Here is an 18,581-nt window from a genome sequence, read left to right on the forward strand (position 1 = left end):
AGTTATCCATTTTCTTCAAAAGATTAAGAAAGTTACTTAAGCATCTGGTTGAATGTCAAAAGTTCAAGCAAAACATAAAAAAGCAAAGTTGCAGTCATTTTCTTGACCTGATCCCATTCCAGGGGGAACTATTTGTAATAATTACCATTCATGTCAATACTTAATCAAGGAAAACTGATTATTGTCTCAGAAACTTGGTTATACCTCCAATATATTGGCAGTTATACTGATCAATATGGCTTCTCCTGAATATAAAAGCACTTCAAGGGGCTCCATGAGCTAAAAAGAAGATGGCCTATTGATTTGCTTTTCATGTAAATCTTCCCAAACAGGTCTTAAAGGTCATTCTGACTGTTAGAGAAGCTAAGAGTGGCTTCAGAAGAAAGACCAGGGAGTCCAGGTCTATGGAAAATATATGTGCGCCTTCTGCGAATGTCACCGCTTATAGAAGCAAGTCCGCAGAGGCGTAGCGCAGTTTTGTGCGGTCCCCGCATAAAAATACATGTATAAATATTTTTTAGGATCTTTTTCTTTGTCATGGGGCAGAGAGAAAAATGTGCAGTTTTATAGCTAATCTCACGCTATTTTACGTATTTTTCCATGAGGCTGAGAGAAAATGCTTTTGTTTTGTACAACACCCCTCATTTTGACATCACCACAAACAACTTCAATGTTGGCAGTCTCAGGACAGAAGTATGTAGTGAACATAGTGTAACGTAAGAATTCAGTTTGAGTCGTAAGGCATAGAAAATGTTGCCGTTTTAAAGATCATTTCCTGCTAATCTTCATATTTTGCCATGAGGCTGAGAGAAAATGTAGCAGTTTTAAAGATAATTAAACTAAAAATCATGGCTTGTGACGTTTTCATATGCTATCTAGGGGGCCGAACTCCCCACTCCCCAATAATAATAATTGAATAGATCTTGCATGGGCTGGGTATAAATATATGCTACTGTGTGTGACATTTTTATAAGTATACCTGTGAGAGACTGGGGCACTATATGTAACACTGTAAATTGTGTTTATGTAAGTGTTTGTGAGAAAGTGCACACACGCAGGACTCTCCAACTACATGCAGTGAATATGTTTTGTGGTTACGAGAGAGTACAAGGCAACTGCACTGCACCTACCAGAGCAATACTCTGAGACATGTAAGACATTGTGACCCAGGGTGCATGTTAGAAAAAATCTGTCGATGTGCAAGGCACTTAACCCTAATTTGCTCCAGGGGCGCCATACTATTATGGCTGACCCTGTACAACAACACGTGTATTGTTGTGTTTTTTCCTTTTATGCCATATCGTACAGGAGTCAAGCCTGTCTCCCCTCCCCTCCACTCCACTCCCCACCTACCTGGTGTCAGCAGGATGACTGAGGTGACGATCAGGGAGCAGATGACCAGAATGACCAACAGGGCAATCGCAATTCCCTTCCAGTTCCTCTGAGGAGGGTTACTCCCCACCAGCTCCTGGTCAGACAAAACAGACAGAGAGAAACACACGGTCAGAAAGAGAAAGAGAGGAGATAGAAAATCAGGAAAGGAGAGTGAACAAGGTGAGTGAACAAGAGAAAGGTTGTGGAGAGGAAGAGAAGCAAAGGGAGAAAGAAATAAGAAGTGGGTAAGGGAGAGAGATAATGGAGTGATACTGTCTATTAGTATAAAGAGTAGAGGGGAAGAGGGAGTGAGAACATTTTACACAGATAACTAATAAAAGATAAATGAAAGGAAGGAGGGAGGGAGGGAGGGGGAGAGAAAGGTGGATAACTCAAATGGATGGGTCAGTCAAGGACAAGTGTGGACTATGGAAACACCACACATTCTCAAGTAGAATCACCATGAGCAAAAGCCGGGAGGAGGAATGGAGGAGATGTGTGTGTGTGGGGGGTTATCAATGAGGCGAGGGGTCAGTGGCCATCACTGGCAAACGAATGTGACAGATAGAAAATGAGCTTTCGGGATATTGGTAACTTTGGTGGGTGAACGCTGTCAAGAGGCTTTTTGTTCGGAAGATTATTTGAAATTATGGCGCAACCTTGAGCCATGTTTTGGGAGAAAACAAATGAATTATATATTCAAGGTTTAATATTAAGTGCAAAATAAAATGTTAAAGTATCAATTTGACAAACGGTCCCTGCTGGGTATGGAGTGAGTGGAATGAGAAAAGGGTTTTCAGCCTTCCCCTTTTTGCACCAATAATAATCCTTATTATTAATGATTTTTGAAAAAATGTACTATGCCAGTAGAATTATGATTGATAGTGGTAGCACTGAATAGATCTGTCCTCATAAATGTATTGAGGCTTATACCTGAACAACAGCAGCAACATCAACAACAACATGAAGCACTGGCTTACATCAACCCCAAACCTAAAAAAAAATCTTAAACAAAGATGAAAAGAAAGTTGGACATTTCTATAGTTCAAGCCCAGTAAACAAAAACAACCAAGCTAGGAGAGTCTTTTAAAAGGTCATTGAAAGCCTAAAACATTAGCTGCATTAATAACTTTTTAATTAGTTTGCGGTAGGGGGGGTAAAAAGTCCTGAGCAGAGGACGTGCAGAGAGGATCTGTGGCTAAGGTCTTAATCAATAGCCCCCCCCCCCCCCCCAGGCTGGTCTACGAGGTAAGCCTTTTAGTGACCTCTTTCCCTCCTTAATTGAATGGAGTGGCAGACATCATTAGCCTGGAGAGAAGAGGAACAGCATTTTTACCACACCACCCATTACACACACTCATTAAAACCAGCAACCTGTTTTCCCACAATCCCCAGTGGCAGTCTGGCAAAACGGGGGTGCTTTCGCAGGGGTCACTGCCGAAGGCTCGTCACGCCAGGCGGGAGGAGTTAGTGGACTGCGGTGTAAACAACACTGATTCCACAGAACCACCACAAACACACTACAAGTGCCATACTGTTTCAGTTCTATCCAGCCTGAGTAGACCGCTTTAGGATGTAGATACAGTAGGACGACAGCCTGACATACTGTATCCCTGCTATTGAGCAATCTCGTTTTATCAACTTTTGCTTAAAATACATTATACTCCAAAATGAGTGAAAATTAAATGATGTTGACATTTTAAATATAATTTCAACTTTAAAAGCATTATAACCATAGCCCAACTGATGCAGCATAGTTGAAGCATTGGGTTGCCCATCTGCATTTACCTAATTGAAAAATCCAAATGCTACAAACATACAGTGCATTCGGAAGTATTCAGACCCCTTGAATTTTCCACATTTTGTTACGTTACAGCCTTATTCTAAAATTGATTAAGTAGGTTTTCCCCCTCATCAATAACCCATAATGACAAATCAAAAACTGTTTTTTTTGTCACGTCACGTGACTAGGGGTTTTTGTTCTAGTTTATATTTTCTATGTGGGGTTCTAGGTTTGATTTTCTATGTTGGTAATTTGTATGATTCCCAGTTAGAGGCAGCTGGTTATCGTTGTGTCTAATTGGGGATCATACTTAAGTAGCATTTTATCCACCTGTGGGTTATGGGATATTGTTTATGTATAGTGTGTTTGAGCACTACGTAGTCACGGGTCTTTGTAAGTTTTGTTATTTTATCACTGATAAATCCACTATAATTGAGAATTTCAATAAGCATTTTTCTACGGCTGGCCATGCTCTCCACCTGGCTAGCCCTACCCTGGTCAACAGCACTGTACCCCCCACAGCAACTCGCCCAAGCCTTCCCCATTTCTCCTTCTCCCAAATCCAGTCAGCTGATGTTCTGAAAGAGCTGCAAAATCTGGAACCCTACAAATCAGCTAGACAATCTGGACCCTTTCTTTCTAAAATTATCTGCCGAAATTGTTGCAACCCCTATTACAAGCCTTTTCAACCTCTCTTTCGTGTCGTCTGAGATTCCCAAAGATTGGAAAGCAGCTGCGGTCATTCACCTCTTCAAAGGGGGGGACACTCTTGACCCAAACTGCTACAGACCTATATCTATCCTACATTGCCTTTCTAAGGTCTTTGAAAGCCAAGTCAACAAACAGATTACCCACCATTTCGAATCCCACCGCAACTTCTGCGCTATGCAATCTGGTTTCATAGCTGGTAATGGGTGCACCTCAGCCACGCTCAAGGTCCTAAACGATATCTTAACCGCCATCGATAAGAAACAATACTATGCAGCTGTATTCATTGACCTGGCCAAGGCTTTCGACTCTGTCAATGACCACATCCTCATCGGCAGACTCGGTAGCCTTGGTTTCTCAAATGACTGCCTCGCCTGGTTCACCAAATACTTCTCAGAAAGAGTTCAGTGTGTAAAATCAGAGGGCCTGTTGTCCGGGCCTCTGTCAGTCTCTATGGGGGTGCCACAGGGTTAAATTCTTGGGCCGACTCTCTTCTCTGTATACATCAATGATGTCGCTCTTGCTGCTGGTGAGTCTCTGATCCACCTCTACGCAGACGACACCATTCTGTACACTACTGGCCCTTATTTGGACACTGTTAACAACCCTCCAGACGAGCTTCAATGCCATACAACTCTCCTTCCGTGGCCTCCAACTGCTCTTAAATACAAGTAAAACTAAATGCATGCTCTTCAACCGATCGCTGCCAGCACCTGCCTGCCCGTCCAGCATCACTACTCTGGACGGTTCTGACTTAGAATATGTGGACAACTACAAATACCTAGGTGTCTGGATAGACTGTAAACACTCCTTCCAGACTCACATCAAACATCTCCAATCCAAAGTTAAATCTAGAATTGGCTTCCTATTTCGCAACAAAGCATCCTTCACTCATGCTGCCAAACATACCCTCGTAAAACTGACTATCCTACCGATCCTCGACTTCGGCGATGTCATTTACAAAATAGCCTCCAATACCCTACTCAATAAATTGGATGCAGTGTATCACAGTGCCATCCGTTTTGTCACCACTACCCACCACTGCGACCTGTACGCTCTTGTTGGCTGGCCCTCGCTTCATACTCGTCGCCAAACCCACTGGCTCCAGGTCATCTACAAGACCCTGCTAGGTAAAGTCCCCCCTTATCTCAGCTCGCTGGTCACCATAGTAGCACCCACCTGTAGCACGCGCTCCAGCAGGTATATCTCTCTGGTCACCCCCAAAACCAATTCCTCCTTTGGCCGCCTCTCCTTCCAGTTCTCTGCTGCCAATGACTGGAACGAACTACAAAAATCTCTGAAACTGGAAACACTTATCTCCCTCACTAGCATTAAGCACCAGCTGTCAGAGCAGCTCACAGATTACTGCACCTGTACATAGCCCATCTAACAACTACCTCTTCCCCTACTGTATTTATTTATTTATTTTGCTCCTTTGCACCCCATTATAACTATTTCTACTTTGCACAATCTTCCACTGCAAATCTACCATTCCATTGTTTTACTTGCTATATTGTATTTACTTCGCCACCATGGCCTTTTTTTCTACCTTTACCTCCCTTATCTCACCTCATTTGCTCACATCGTATATAGACTTATTTTTCTAGTGTTCTACTTTGACTTCGTTTTACTCCATGTGTAACTCTGTGTTGTTGTATGTGTCGAACTGCTTTGCTTTATCTTGGCCATGTCGCAATTGTAAATGAGAACTTGTTCTCAACTTGCCTACCTGGTTAAATAAAGGTGAAATAAAAATAAAAATAACAATTGTTTTAAGTTTCACTTATTCATTAAAAGATGTGGAACTATACTCATGCTGCGCCTTGGTCCAACCATCATTATTACTAACATCGTGATATTTTTAGAACATTTAGCAAATTTATTAAATAAAAATATGAAATATGACATTTACATAAGTATTCAGATCCTTTACTCAGTGCTTTGTTGAAGCACCTTTGGCAGTGATTACAGCCTCGAGTGTTTACGGTGATTTGGAAAGGCACACACACTTGTCTATATAAGGTCTTACAGTTGACAGTTCATGTCAGAGCAAAAACCAAGCCATGAAGTCAAAGGAATTGTTCGTAGAGCTCCGAGACAGGATTGTGTCGAGGCACAGATCTGGGGAAGGGTACCAAAAAATGTCTGCAGAGAAGAATGGGAGAAACTCACACCCAAGAAAACTTAAAGGCTCTAATCGCTGCCAAAGATGCTTCAACAAAGTACTGGGGTCTGAATACTTACGTAAATGTGATGTTTCAGTTTTTTATTGTTCATACATTTGCAAAAAAGCGGTCTGACTATTTACGAATTCCGAAAGTATTCAAATCCCTTGACTTGTTCCACTTTACGTTACACGTTATGTTACAGCCTTAATCCATAATGGATGAAATTGTTTTTTTCAACAAAATCCTCCTCAATCTACAAACAACACCTCATAATGACACTGATTACAGCTGTAAATCTTTCTGGGTAAGTCTCTAAGAGCTTTACAACCCTTAAATTCATGCTGTAACACAACCAAATGTGGAAAAAGTCAAAGGGTATGAATGCTTTCTGAAGGCACTGTACATACTGTGCTGTTATATATGTCTATCTTCAAGTAAACTACAAGCCAACTATTAACTGTCTTTGCATCAATGCGTTCTGACCGACGCGTTCTGACCGACGCCGAGGCGAACACGCCATACCAGAAACCTTAAAATAATAGCCCTCCACTACACTGCCCATTATCTTTTCTACATATTTTATATCTGGTTTTAGTCGTTTAAATTTGCACTGCAAATATTTTACCATCCTGAATTGCTATTTTTGTATCACATTTTTTGGAGTGGCGGCAAGGATTTAAATATAGGGGAAACCCGGATTGCCCACTGCGTACAGTTAAAGGAGCACTGAGTATGATTTTGCCAATACGAGAGGACAAATATCATACTGTTTGAGAACCGATTAGGGAAAGTATTGTGAAAGTATTCAGACCCCTTGAATTTTTCCATATTTTGTTACGTTACAGCCTTATTCTAAAATGAATTAAATAAAAAAAAATCCTCATCAATTTACACACAATACCTCATAATGACAAAGCGAAAACATGTTTTTAGAAATGTTAGCAAATGTATTGAAAATTATATACAGAAATATCTCATTTAAATATATAGGTGGAACCTTGATTGCCCACTGCATACAGTTAAAGGACCACTGAGGATGATTGTGCCAATATGAGAGGATAAACATCACACTGTTTTGGAGAACAGATTATGGATTTTACATTAGACCCAATATAATAGACCTGCACTCACCATAACACCTACACAGTAGCATTCAATTGTAACACATCAGGGTTGGCACACACACACACAATTATTCATAACACACATGAAGAAAGACACTAAAGTCACAGCAGACTCCACAGCTTTAGACATATTCCTCAAACAGAAGAAAACAACTACTTGATAAGATCTTCACTTCTCACCTTCAGAAGGCAACAGAGAAGCAGAGAGATCAGAGACAGAATAGAGGGGGTGCATTCTGGTCTGGGTCATGTTTATCAATTGAGACTTTACCCTGGGCAGTACTGCCGGAGTGCCTGGGCCTTGCTTCACACCAGTAACGAGTGCAGGGCTTCTGCTGTGACAAAGCGTGAGCATTGTAGTGTAAACAGCCCGTGTGTAGTCACAGCTGACTAAACAAACACATCAATATACAAAAACGCTTGCGGGGCTAGGATGATCCAACGCTGCAAGACAATTTGAAGTCTTTTAATTTGGCATCATTATGACTGCGGGATGGAGTCAGTCCCCTAGTACTATTTTTCCATGGATATGCTCTCCCGTGAAAGTCAGAATCAGATGTTTACTGTGTTTAGTAGTAAAACAAATGAAATACTTTGCCAACTGGTAGAACCTGATTGAACTTGCAAATACATTTTAAAGCGTATCACTTTTGCATGCTTGAGTCAACATGTGACTGTCACTAGGTTTAATTGATTTTCAGTGACGAACGATAACACAGCCAAAACAGAGTGACATTTTTAACAGCCAGAAGATATTGGTCAGCCAGGTTATCTGAAAGAAGAAATATATTTCCATCTCTGATCAGTATAAAGTAGTTTTTTTTCTCACACTAAGAATTGTACAGCATTTGTGCAATCTAATAAACACCAAATAAAGAAGAGGAGGTAGAAATACAGACGTCCCAGCATCAGGTACTATGAGCAGCGGACTTCACTGACAGGTTGTAGTTTAATCAATATTCAACCGCCTTGAGAAAGATGTGTTACTCTAGAGAAGAATGCTAGCTACACTGGAACCTCTCCCTCCATATGAACCTGAAATGTCCAATGAAAGCTACTCTGATGCTTCCCAGCCTGTCGACAATATCAGTTAATCTCTGTGTACCTTCCAGCTATATTGAATGAAAGTAGGGGGAGTTTTCAATAATCACTGAATGAATTCTGGTCTGGATTGAGAGTCTGTAATGGTAACGATCACTGTGCATTAACTCATGCAGTGAGAAATGGGAGAACAGTGCTGTGCTGGGTATTGTGGAGCCCATCTCATGGGGAATGTTCTCCTGCATTCAAAGCTGCCAGTGTGCATAGCTTCATGAGCTTATTATTCTGAACAGTTGCGATGTCTGAAACTTTGTAGGAGTTGTGTATAGGAGGCTGCATCAATAACGCAAAACCATAAAGTCCTCTTTCCACAGCAGTATTGCCTCAAACTTTGTATTGCCAGTTTTGTAAATTGTATTAGTTTATCCTCTATTTTATTCATGACCATCATTGTACTAATACACTGTGGAATTCACCACAGGTTTGGACAAATATATATCTCCCCCACATATTGTGTAGGGACTACAGAACATGACTTTACACTCAATTTAGAAGAGGCCTATACATCAAATTCAGCCCCTGAGGCTCCAAATAATATAAAACGGGCTATGTAACCCTAACCCTAACCTAACCTCAGCTAAACCAGAACTACTGTGACTGAAATTCAGTGGTAGAAAAAGTACCCAATTGTCATGCTTGAGTAAAAGTAAAGATACCTTAATAGAAAATGACTCAAGTAAAAGTGAAAGTTACCTACTACTTAAGAAAAAGTCTACAAGTATTTGGTTTTAAACATACCTAAGAATCAAAAGTAAAAATACAGAAAACTTCTTTATATTAAGCAAACGAGACGACACACATTTCTAATTAAGAACAGCCAGGGGCACACTCCGACACGCAAACTTAATTTACAAATGAAGCATTTGTGTTTAGTGAGTCCGCCAGATCAGAGGCAGTAGGGATGACCACTGATGTTCTCTTGATAAGTGTGTAAATTGGACAATTTTTCTGTCCTGATAAGCATTCAAAATGTAACAAGTACTTTTGGATGTCAGGGAAAATGTATGGAGTAAGAAGTACATTATTTTCTTAAGGAATGAAGTGGAATAAAAGTTGTCAAAAATATAAATAGTAAAGTACTAATACCCCAAAAAACAAGTTAAGTAGTACTTTGAAGTATTTTTACACCACTGCTGAAATGCCTTTGCTAAGAAACAGGAAATATACAGTGTTTCCTTGACATAGTAACAGAGTGGATGCAATAAACAGAAAATACAATTTTCATGTCTTATTATCTTTAATTGTCACACACATTTGTGTTTATTCAACTGAGTGGGACCTGAACACACCAGTTTCTTTATACATTCAAACTGGAGTTTACACTTGCAGCCTAAGGCTTTGTGATCTCAAAGCATTAAAGAAAGCTTAACTTGCTCGGTCAATTCCCCTATCTAGGGGAGAGGAGGGGCTCAATTTATTCCTGATGCACTCTAATGTGTCTGAAAACGATGTTCAAAGGGTATCGGCCAGGCAGGTCACAAATGCTTGGCAATAACCTGCGGAACAGCCTGGGAGGGCCAAGAAAATTATTTTGTGAAGATAAGCCTTCATCCATCTCAAAGAACATGCAATTTGGTGGCAATTTTCCATTTAGTTGGAAAATAAGATCCCACATTCATTTGATGGATTATACTGGACAAAATAGCAGTCGTTTCAAGCCTGCCTTTGTGTCACAGTCTAGAGAAGAATCTCATTCTCAGTCCATTTGCTCAATTCCTTTGTTCTCCTATTCATCTTTTAGCATGTGGACTTCATCAGAGGGTTCCCATGAATAGAAACCTTATCCTGAACTTTTTAGCTCTGAAAGGCTGGTTTTTATACTAGCTCTGCCACAGAACAGGCAGAGCTAGTATATACTGGAGTGCAAAACAGACAGAAGAGAAAATGGAGTAACACATCTGACGCTCTATTTAGATAGTCAGCTTGTACATAAATCACCCGCATGAAAATTAACTGTTTCCTGTTTCTTATTGTCAACCATCATAGTATATTCATATCAAATGAAAATGTACGTTAAGAAAGGCGTGATCAGATGGAAGAAATTACAAAAAGTTGTTCTCTTGCTCAAATATAGGTTACACTTTCTCCTGAGAGACCATCTGAAGGGAACCTGTGAATTAAGTAACAATTTTGCCATCAAAATGGATGGCCAATCCAATTAAAGGAAACATTAAAGTCCAATGTACTGGTGATGACTAGTGATGATATAATGAGCCCTCACTGACACATACAGTACTGAGGACAGCAACACAGGTGCTCCCTCTGGCTAAGTCTGGGAACTCTCTCCTAGAGCTTCCTTCCTCCTCACAGTCACTCACGTGTTATAACACAGTTTACTTTACCACACAGGAGTATTTGTCCTTTGGGGTTAATATAGAAGCACAGATAGGCACACAACCAAAGAATGATTAACAAGATCCCCATAGCCTCATTTCCTCTCGGACTGAAGAGTTGGTAGTCTTCCTCCTAATTAGCTCAAAGTCAAGTCCAGCTAGGGAGTGTAGTTCTCGAAAATATGTTATACATTCCAGCATAGATAAGGTAAACTGAACTAAATACTGTCCTTCAGCAGAGGTGAAGACATGGTAACATTAATAAGGACTTCTCAGATGAGACGTGAGTCTTACACAATGGATAAAAACTGCATGATAGGCCTATTTAGGACTGCAGTAGCAAAATACCCTGTAGTGTGTTAATGTATTCATTATGAACAAGCCTAAAAATAATATACTCTACTGTATCTATATATTGTATCATGGAGTGACGTATGTGATTAGGTCAATTGTTAGATGTGGACTACATCCCATGTAATTTCTGATTGGCCTCCACTTTTCATACTATGACACAACACAGGCACGATGTGAATAGTCATTGAATACCAGCTTCTATTAACTCAGATTGTGGACTCAGAGTAGTGTTGGGCGATATCCAGATATTCATACCGTTTCTGTTCCATACTGGGGTATACGGTATTACTGGAAGTGCAAACAAGTGGCGCTATTTCAAAGCTATTTACACAAAAAACAATTTAGGCAACAGGGATCTTGATCCAGGAGGGGATTGAATGTCTCTGCTGTAACCAAGACGCTTGATCTTGACATCAAGCCACTTAGCTAGCAAGTTAGCAAACCAAATGCTGGAGCCCTGAGCTGGATATCATTTATTTGACACATCTTACATTTCTTATAGATGTAGTTAACTTACCACACTGGAGTATTTGACATTTGGGGTGCACCCCCATCGGTATTTTGAAATATAAAGTTAATACCGTACACCAGGATATTGCCCAAGCCTAAAGTTCACAGTACAGTGAAACTATAGTCCCTCAGAACTATTGTTGGCTACATCAACGTTTTTACAGGTAGGCCTATAGACTATAATACCATTTCCAATATGCCATTAGAGATACTGGTCTCCTTCCAGGCTGATAAATGGTAGTCTTTGGCTTCTATTTCTCTGAATGTGATGATCCATAGATGTGGCTCATTAGGTGGGCCCCACCAGCATAAAGAATATCGAGCATAGACCAGCCATCTCACTTAGTGATCAATACACAGTGTCCCCTTTATTATCCACTGGTTACCTCATCTTTTCACCAATCTCACAAACTCATAGAACTTCGGAAACAGTTCAGCAGATTCCTCAGCCAGAAGGCAATTACACTTCCAGTGCCCAAGACTTTGTGAGCTCTCTAAACATGGCAGCTAACCTTCCCGATCATGCCTCTGTGATCTGCAATTATGATAATGATTAGCACAATTATCTGGGTGGCCGTCTGCACTGGATTAATGAAGACGTGATTAGAGGTGGGGGTGGGGTAACTGTAGAGAGGAGGTTGGAGGTGGTGAAAAGAGGAGACAAGTCAACACTATGTTCTTGGCAGAAGGTTACGTAAACAACTGATTAAAGGCTGTGAAGAAATCAATGCAAGAACTAGAAGAGGGAGCAACAAAAAGGAGTAGACCTGAATACAGACTGTATAGTGAAATTCATCTGTGGAGAATTTTCTAAAAGGAAGCTGGTGATCTTTTCTGTACAGCACTTTGAGATATCAGCTGATGTACGAAGGGGTATATAAATACATTTGATTTGATTTGATTTGATCTCCTACAGCAGTGAGTGGTTAGCTTTCAAACTGAAGTTTACTTTCATTGAGGGGAGTTTTGACGTTGGAAGAAAAAAGATAACTTTTCATAGAAAATAAAGTTGGACTGGGATCCTGTCATCAGAACAGGCCATGGAGCCTGGGCTATGGGTGGAATCGAGTTGCCTCCCTGAAATCCAACACTGTGGTCTGGGCCTATTGTAACCAACTGGCTAAGCAAACCCAGGTCATCAGCTTTCGTTCATCATCAAAAGGTTTTGCCAACTGCAGCAATCCCAAACTTCCATAACATCGACCATAGTCATGTTAAATTGTCCATCGGTTACATGAATTAAGGATTTCCTCAGCCTACCAGCATTTTCGAGGGTAAGTATACAGTCAGTGTGTCTTAATTGGAAACGGCATCATTGGGAAGCCAGCAGTAAGTAAAGTCAATGGCAGGGCCTGCAGCAGTGTGGAGTCAGCTACTATTACTGCTGCTGCTTAGCATTTGCTGTGAATCAGGCCTGATTCAATGTTGCGTGATATTACTGGTCGGAGTTGATTAAAGTGACAATAATAATACAACTATCGGCAGTCATACGTAAGAGCCAGCAAACAACGTTTGGGGCCAGATAAGAAGTGAGGAACATGAAGTTGACGAGAGAGAGAAAGTTGTATGTATTTACAGTGTTCAACAGGTATAATAGTGAAATGTAGTGGTAAGGGTTGGGCAGTGGCTGATATCATTTGGGTATCGGCAATGGTTTTTCAATTTGTCAGAGCAGTGATAAGTGTCAGTACCATTGACAGTGTAATACCAATAAAAATAACAGTGCTTGTTGTGTTGACCTTATAGCCACACAGCAGTCCCTATCAACATTCAGGCTTTGCTGTACCTGAGCAAGAGGAAAGATGTAATCTGCTCTCCTCCAGCATCCTTGTGTTTCACGGTTCAGGCATAATCCTCAAAAACAGAGGGTTTGTTTTATTCCCATTTCAGTCTTCTCAGACCTAGTTCATTTTCCTAAATATTATTAGATTAACCTCAGGGCTGTCCAAATCCTCTCCCTTTTGTTTTGACTGATGTTATGTAAAAACAATATTTATCTGACTAGGGTTCACCTTTAAAATACTCATGTTATGCATAACAGATGGTGCACACCATATTTTTAAGGGGTATCAGGGTGCATCCTAGTCACGTGCCTCACAGTTAAAAACAATTCTGTAAAACCAAGTCTAGCGGACTACGGAGGACGACAAAGACATGAATAAAGAGTATGTGTCTACTATCTGCTCACAGGGGGAAGAAATCATATTCAACCTCATGTTTTTTTAAATTTCTGCTTGGATTGTTTGATTTGGGAGTGATTCATTTCCAGTCCATTAGAGAGGATCAGAGGGTGAGACAGCCAACTGACCTCCTGCTGTAAAATCTATATGAAATGGCACAGCGTGCTCCAACGTCTGCCAAAGTTAGTTACAGGAGAACTGAGTTATACACCAGCCTATGGCTGGATGGTCATACATGTTGTCCCTCCTGAACAAGGAAGCTGAACAGTTGGCAAAGGAAGGAAATTACCATTCTGAAGCGTGTGGAGGGTAGGGTGATCACTTAACATTAATTCCACAGATTTCAACCAATGGCAACTCTGATGTTGGACACCAAAAGCTTTTAATGGCTTAAGTGCACGTAAATGTTTAGCAGTACACAATAGTTTGAATGATGAGGATATTAATGGGAAAATCTTTTGTGAGGTTCATCTGCTTGATGCACATGAGGTAGATGTGTCTATGCTGATTAGTCACTTGTGTGAGAGAACTATTCCACGCTAATCTCATGTTTAATGGATGAATGGACGCCTGTGTTTTTCTGTTGTTTGTTGGGAGTGGGATGTTATAAATATTTCTTGATAAAACCAGAACGCTACGTTCAGTCATGAAGGATGGATCATAAACCAGGCTACAGTTTCATTTTGTTTCATCGCAGTCCATCAGTGTGTCCAGGATGGTAGGGATACAGACAAATTAAGAGCAGTCTCCATTTGGCGAGCCCAGCAATGTCCATGATCTGGGCTTTTCCCTCAAGCCTGTGCAGAACTTGATTCAGAGAGGTTGGGTTAAATGCGGAAGAGACATTTCAGTTGATTGCATTCAGTTGTACAACTGATTAGGTATCCCCCTTTCCCTCTATTCCCCCTCTCATCACAAGAGAAACAAATTAGAAAATCAAATTTGAAACAAATTGTAAAGATGCTACTTTATATACAATACCAGTCAAAAGTTTGGACACACCTATTCATTCAAGGGTTTTTCTTTATTTTTACTATTTTCTGCATTGAAGAATAATAAAAGACATCAAAACTATGAAATAACACATATGGAATCATATAGTAACCAAAAGTGTTAAATAGATGTAAACCTAATTTCCCGCCACCTTTAGTGGAATTGATATGTGTGATCATCGCATGATCAGTCAACATATTGAATTCAACGATGGAATGGTTTATGTGGTGTGCCACAATCGGAAAACACAAACCTACTGCATGTATGGAATAAAAACACTTATAGCCATTGTCAAGTCCATATAACACCAACAGAGTCAAAAGTCCTCAATCTATATCCGAGAGGAAGATATCCAACCAATGTTTCATCCTCGGCTGATGTTGAGCCGCATTTCAACCCAGTCGAAAAGGTATCGACAGTTACCAATGTTGGAATCAAAAAGTTTGGGACAAAGTTATTAAAAAGTAATCTGCGGAGAGAGGGAGGGATAAGAGAGAACCGGCCAAAATGCAAGACTTCAAGGTTAAAGCAACCCGCCCTGTCCAGACTGAGGGATTGTTATTCACGCCTGGCCACAGCGTATGCGTGTGCGTACCTCCCAGGAACATGAAGAATTGAAAAGGCTCTTTACCGTTGTTGTTTTCTATAAGCCTTCATTCCCACACTGCACGCTAGTCATGTCATTTCGAGAAATAAATTGATGCCATGGAAACAATACGCACAGGCAGACACCCTCTGGGTAATGAAATGGGGACATGAGAAAGAAGGACACCCATACTCCTATTGACATTTACCCGTGCTAATATGGCAGTAGGTTTCTATAGCAAGGTCAATGTTGTAGGCTACTGCCAAATTTCATATGAAATCAAGATGGTTAATCATGGTGGACAAAATGTATCCAAAGCACATCAGAAGGTTCCTTTAAGGCTAAACATCTTATTGATATTGCAAAATGTTAGAAGGACACAAGAGAGCTCTCTAGAACTCAAGATGAAAGTCTCCTATAATAAATTATATGAACAAAGGGCCTTTGGCCAAGATGCATGTGGTCTAACTTTGAAATTCCAAAAATATATATACACACATTTAGAAAGAGTTTTCTGCCAAGTAGTTTACAGGATGCCTGCTGGGAAAATGTACCATTCACTTTGAATTTCATTATTTTCAATTTCTTAGTCTGTTTGTTATGTTCTCATGGCAACCCTGGTGAAGCCAAAAGCTGTTTGACACAAGATTTCGATCTCGCCACCTGTTGTTGTTGATTCATTCATATTAATCATGTTCCACAGTCCCCTGAGAATATGAGAGCGAAGCCTGCCTTTTAGAGTAGCCACTGACAAACATCACATCTGGATGTCTATGCAAAGTCCACATAAAATAGTACAAATGGTGAGAGAGGCTACATTGTTCTTAACACATCCATCTACATTTTGTTGAAACTTTATTCAAATCAATGAAGTGAATACACAGACTTGCAGAAATACTAACATATATTTATAGATGGACAACCACTCACACACGTCCGTCTCAGAACCGCCCATCCTCCGTGACCTCTCTCTCCCCCCCACCCAAAACCACTCCCCTTTCACGGGATAAATAACTGCGAGAAACCAGTAAATTATAATGTATTATTTATATGAACAGCATGTCTAAATCTGGCTTTTCTACAGCCGCTGCATGATGAATCAACGCTCAGTGTGGGGACAGACAGCTCATCTCTATATGGAGCGCAGTTCACAATGCATGAAAGACCTATCATCTCATCATGGTAACTTTTTTCCTTGTGACAGATAGACTATACTGCAGCAAATGTAGGCCTATGCTACAGTAATATAAAGACTGAATTGGCGTCTAATTAACCCATTTCCATCTGGCTTTCGGGGGTCACCTTGTTTTTAATTGTAAAGATTATATATATTTTTAAACAGCCCATCACTCGTATATCGTTGCTTTAAATCAGTGCACACGCCAGCACTCTCTCGCAGTCTCTCTCTCTGTCAACTCCATTCAAATTGCATCCAAAATCGATAATCCTGTTCTAGATTTACATATAGCCCTATATATAGATGTCCTGCCTACCTCTTTCAGGTAATACATTCAATACAGTATTAGCCTTATATTTATCGAATGAATAATTGGTTATGCATAATGAGCATAATAAGCTTCTAACTTATAGCCTCTCTCTTGCGCAATAGACACACACCTGTGCTCTCTTCTTAAAAATTGCTCCCTAGCTCTTAGAATCCCATGCAGGAAAAGCTAGACTAGAATAGCTTGCTAGACATACTTTTTTTTTTTTTAGCATTTCTTATACCAATAGACTATTCAAAGAGGGAAGCAAGCTCTTGTTTGCTGAATACAGCAGCTAATAGAATATGGGTAGTTTGAAAGAAGAGCGATGGCGGTAGGGCATAGCAGTTATTTATTCAGACCTGAAGGAGAGAGGATCTGAATCTAATAATTTAAAAAAAATTAAATGTAAAAATCTTTTTAACCCCCTTTTCGTGGTATCCAATTGTTAGTAGTTACTATCTTGTCTCATCGCTACAACTCCTGTACGGGCTCGGGAGAGACGAAGGTCAAAAGCCATGTGTCCTCTGAAACACAGCGCGAATCCAACCCAGAAGCCAGCCGCACCAATGTGTCGGAGGAAACACAGTGCACCTGGCGACCTGGTTAGTGTGCACTGAGCCCGGCACGCCACAGGAGTTGCTAGTGCGCGATGAAACAAGGATATCCCTACCGGCCAAACTCTCCCTAACTCCCTAACCCGGACGACGCTAGGCTAATTGTGTGTCGCCCCACGGACCTCCCGGTCGTGACAGAGCCTGGGCGCGAAACCAGGCCCTAGACCACTGCGCCACCCGGGAGGCCCTTCTGAATCTAATTCTAGTCCTATATTATTCAAGGATGTGATTAGAATGATGAAGATAAGAACAACAAAACTTATCTCATTTAACTGTTGAAAGAGAGAAGGGAATGAAGCAACAATAGCGAGAGAAAGAGGAGGTAGACTAATAACATTAGGTTAACTATTATGAAAGGTATATATCAGCCTACTAATTATATTAATTATATAAACAGCCCTATTATATTTCAAAATTAAAATCTAATTCGTTAGCCTATACTAGTAACTTTGTAGGCCGTATGTGCTGAACAAGAATTGCATGTTCTCTCCCTGCTATATCATAGTTTGAACGATGTGCGTAATTCCAGTCTATATAATCCAGTATAATACAATACAGTAAAGTAATACAGTTCACACTTAGCCTAACAGAACTAGTTTCATGTATTTAACAAAGGCTATAGCTAGCTACATCTACGGGCTTTTTTTGTTTTTCTGCCGTGCGTAATGTGTAGCCTGTATCATTTACAGTATGTATTGGATAATGGCACAATCATTTGGGCTTTTTTGGGCTTGGGCTCATGAAATGTCTCTAATGTAAGGCTCATTGAATGTATTTAATGTATGGCTCATCAAGGTCAGGTAGCATCAGGCTTTTTTAATATTTTTTTTATCAAAGCTTTAATCACATCCAGACATAGGGCTATTTATATACTTTATGATGCTTTTGAATGATACATTTGGTTTTGGTGGAAAATACCGGGTTACCCGAGAGAAAAGTGATTTATTCATGGGATGAAACAATTGTAAAATACTGGAAAAATATTCAACCCTACTACACACACACGATTCATCATTAGTGTAGAGACAGTTGATGTGGAGGCGACCAATCGCAGCCGAAACATGCACGAAAAACTAAAACTGAAATACATTTAAATAAATCTAAATGACTCATGCACTGTCCTGTCGCCTCAGCCATGATTCATAATGATGATGCTGTGGCTGCTTTCAACTCCACACTGTGGTGTTGACCAGCTTCATCACCTCTAACAGGCTGGGGTGGCAGGTAGCCTAGTGGTTAGAGTGTTGGGCCAGTAACCAAAAGGTT

At 40.4% G+C, this 18,581-nt stretch overlaps 1 protein-coding gene across 4 annotated transcripts in view; it reads right to left on the reverse strand.

Annotated features, from left to right (window-relative positions):
- LOC110489714 (A-type potassium channel modulatory protein DPP6) overlaps nucleotides 1-18,581 on the reverse strand; it is a 363,201-nt gene that overhangs the window by 105,876 nt on the left and 238,744 nt on the right. For all 4 annotated transcript variants that reach the window (XM_021562496.3, XM_021562499.3, XM_021562495.3 and 1 more), the window contains one exon: nucleotides 1,354-1,468. In XM_021562496.3, coding sequence (XP_021418171.1) covers nucleotides 1,354-1,468 — 115 coding nt within the window. The remainder of the gene's footprint in view (nucleotides 1-1,353; nucleotides 1,469-18,581) is intronic.

This window comes from Oncorhynchus mykiss, chromosome 15, assembly GCF_057628025.1.
Source record: "Oncorhynchus mykiss isolate SJ-2025 chromosome 15, ASM5762802v1, whole genome shotgun sequence".
NCBI lineage: Eukaryota > Metazoa > Chordata > Actinopteri > Salmoniformes > Salmonidae > Oncorhynchus > Oncorhynchus mykiss.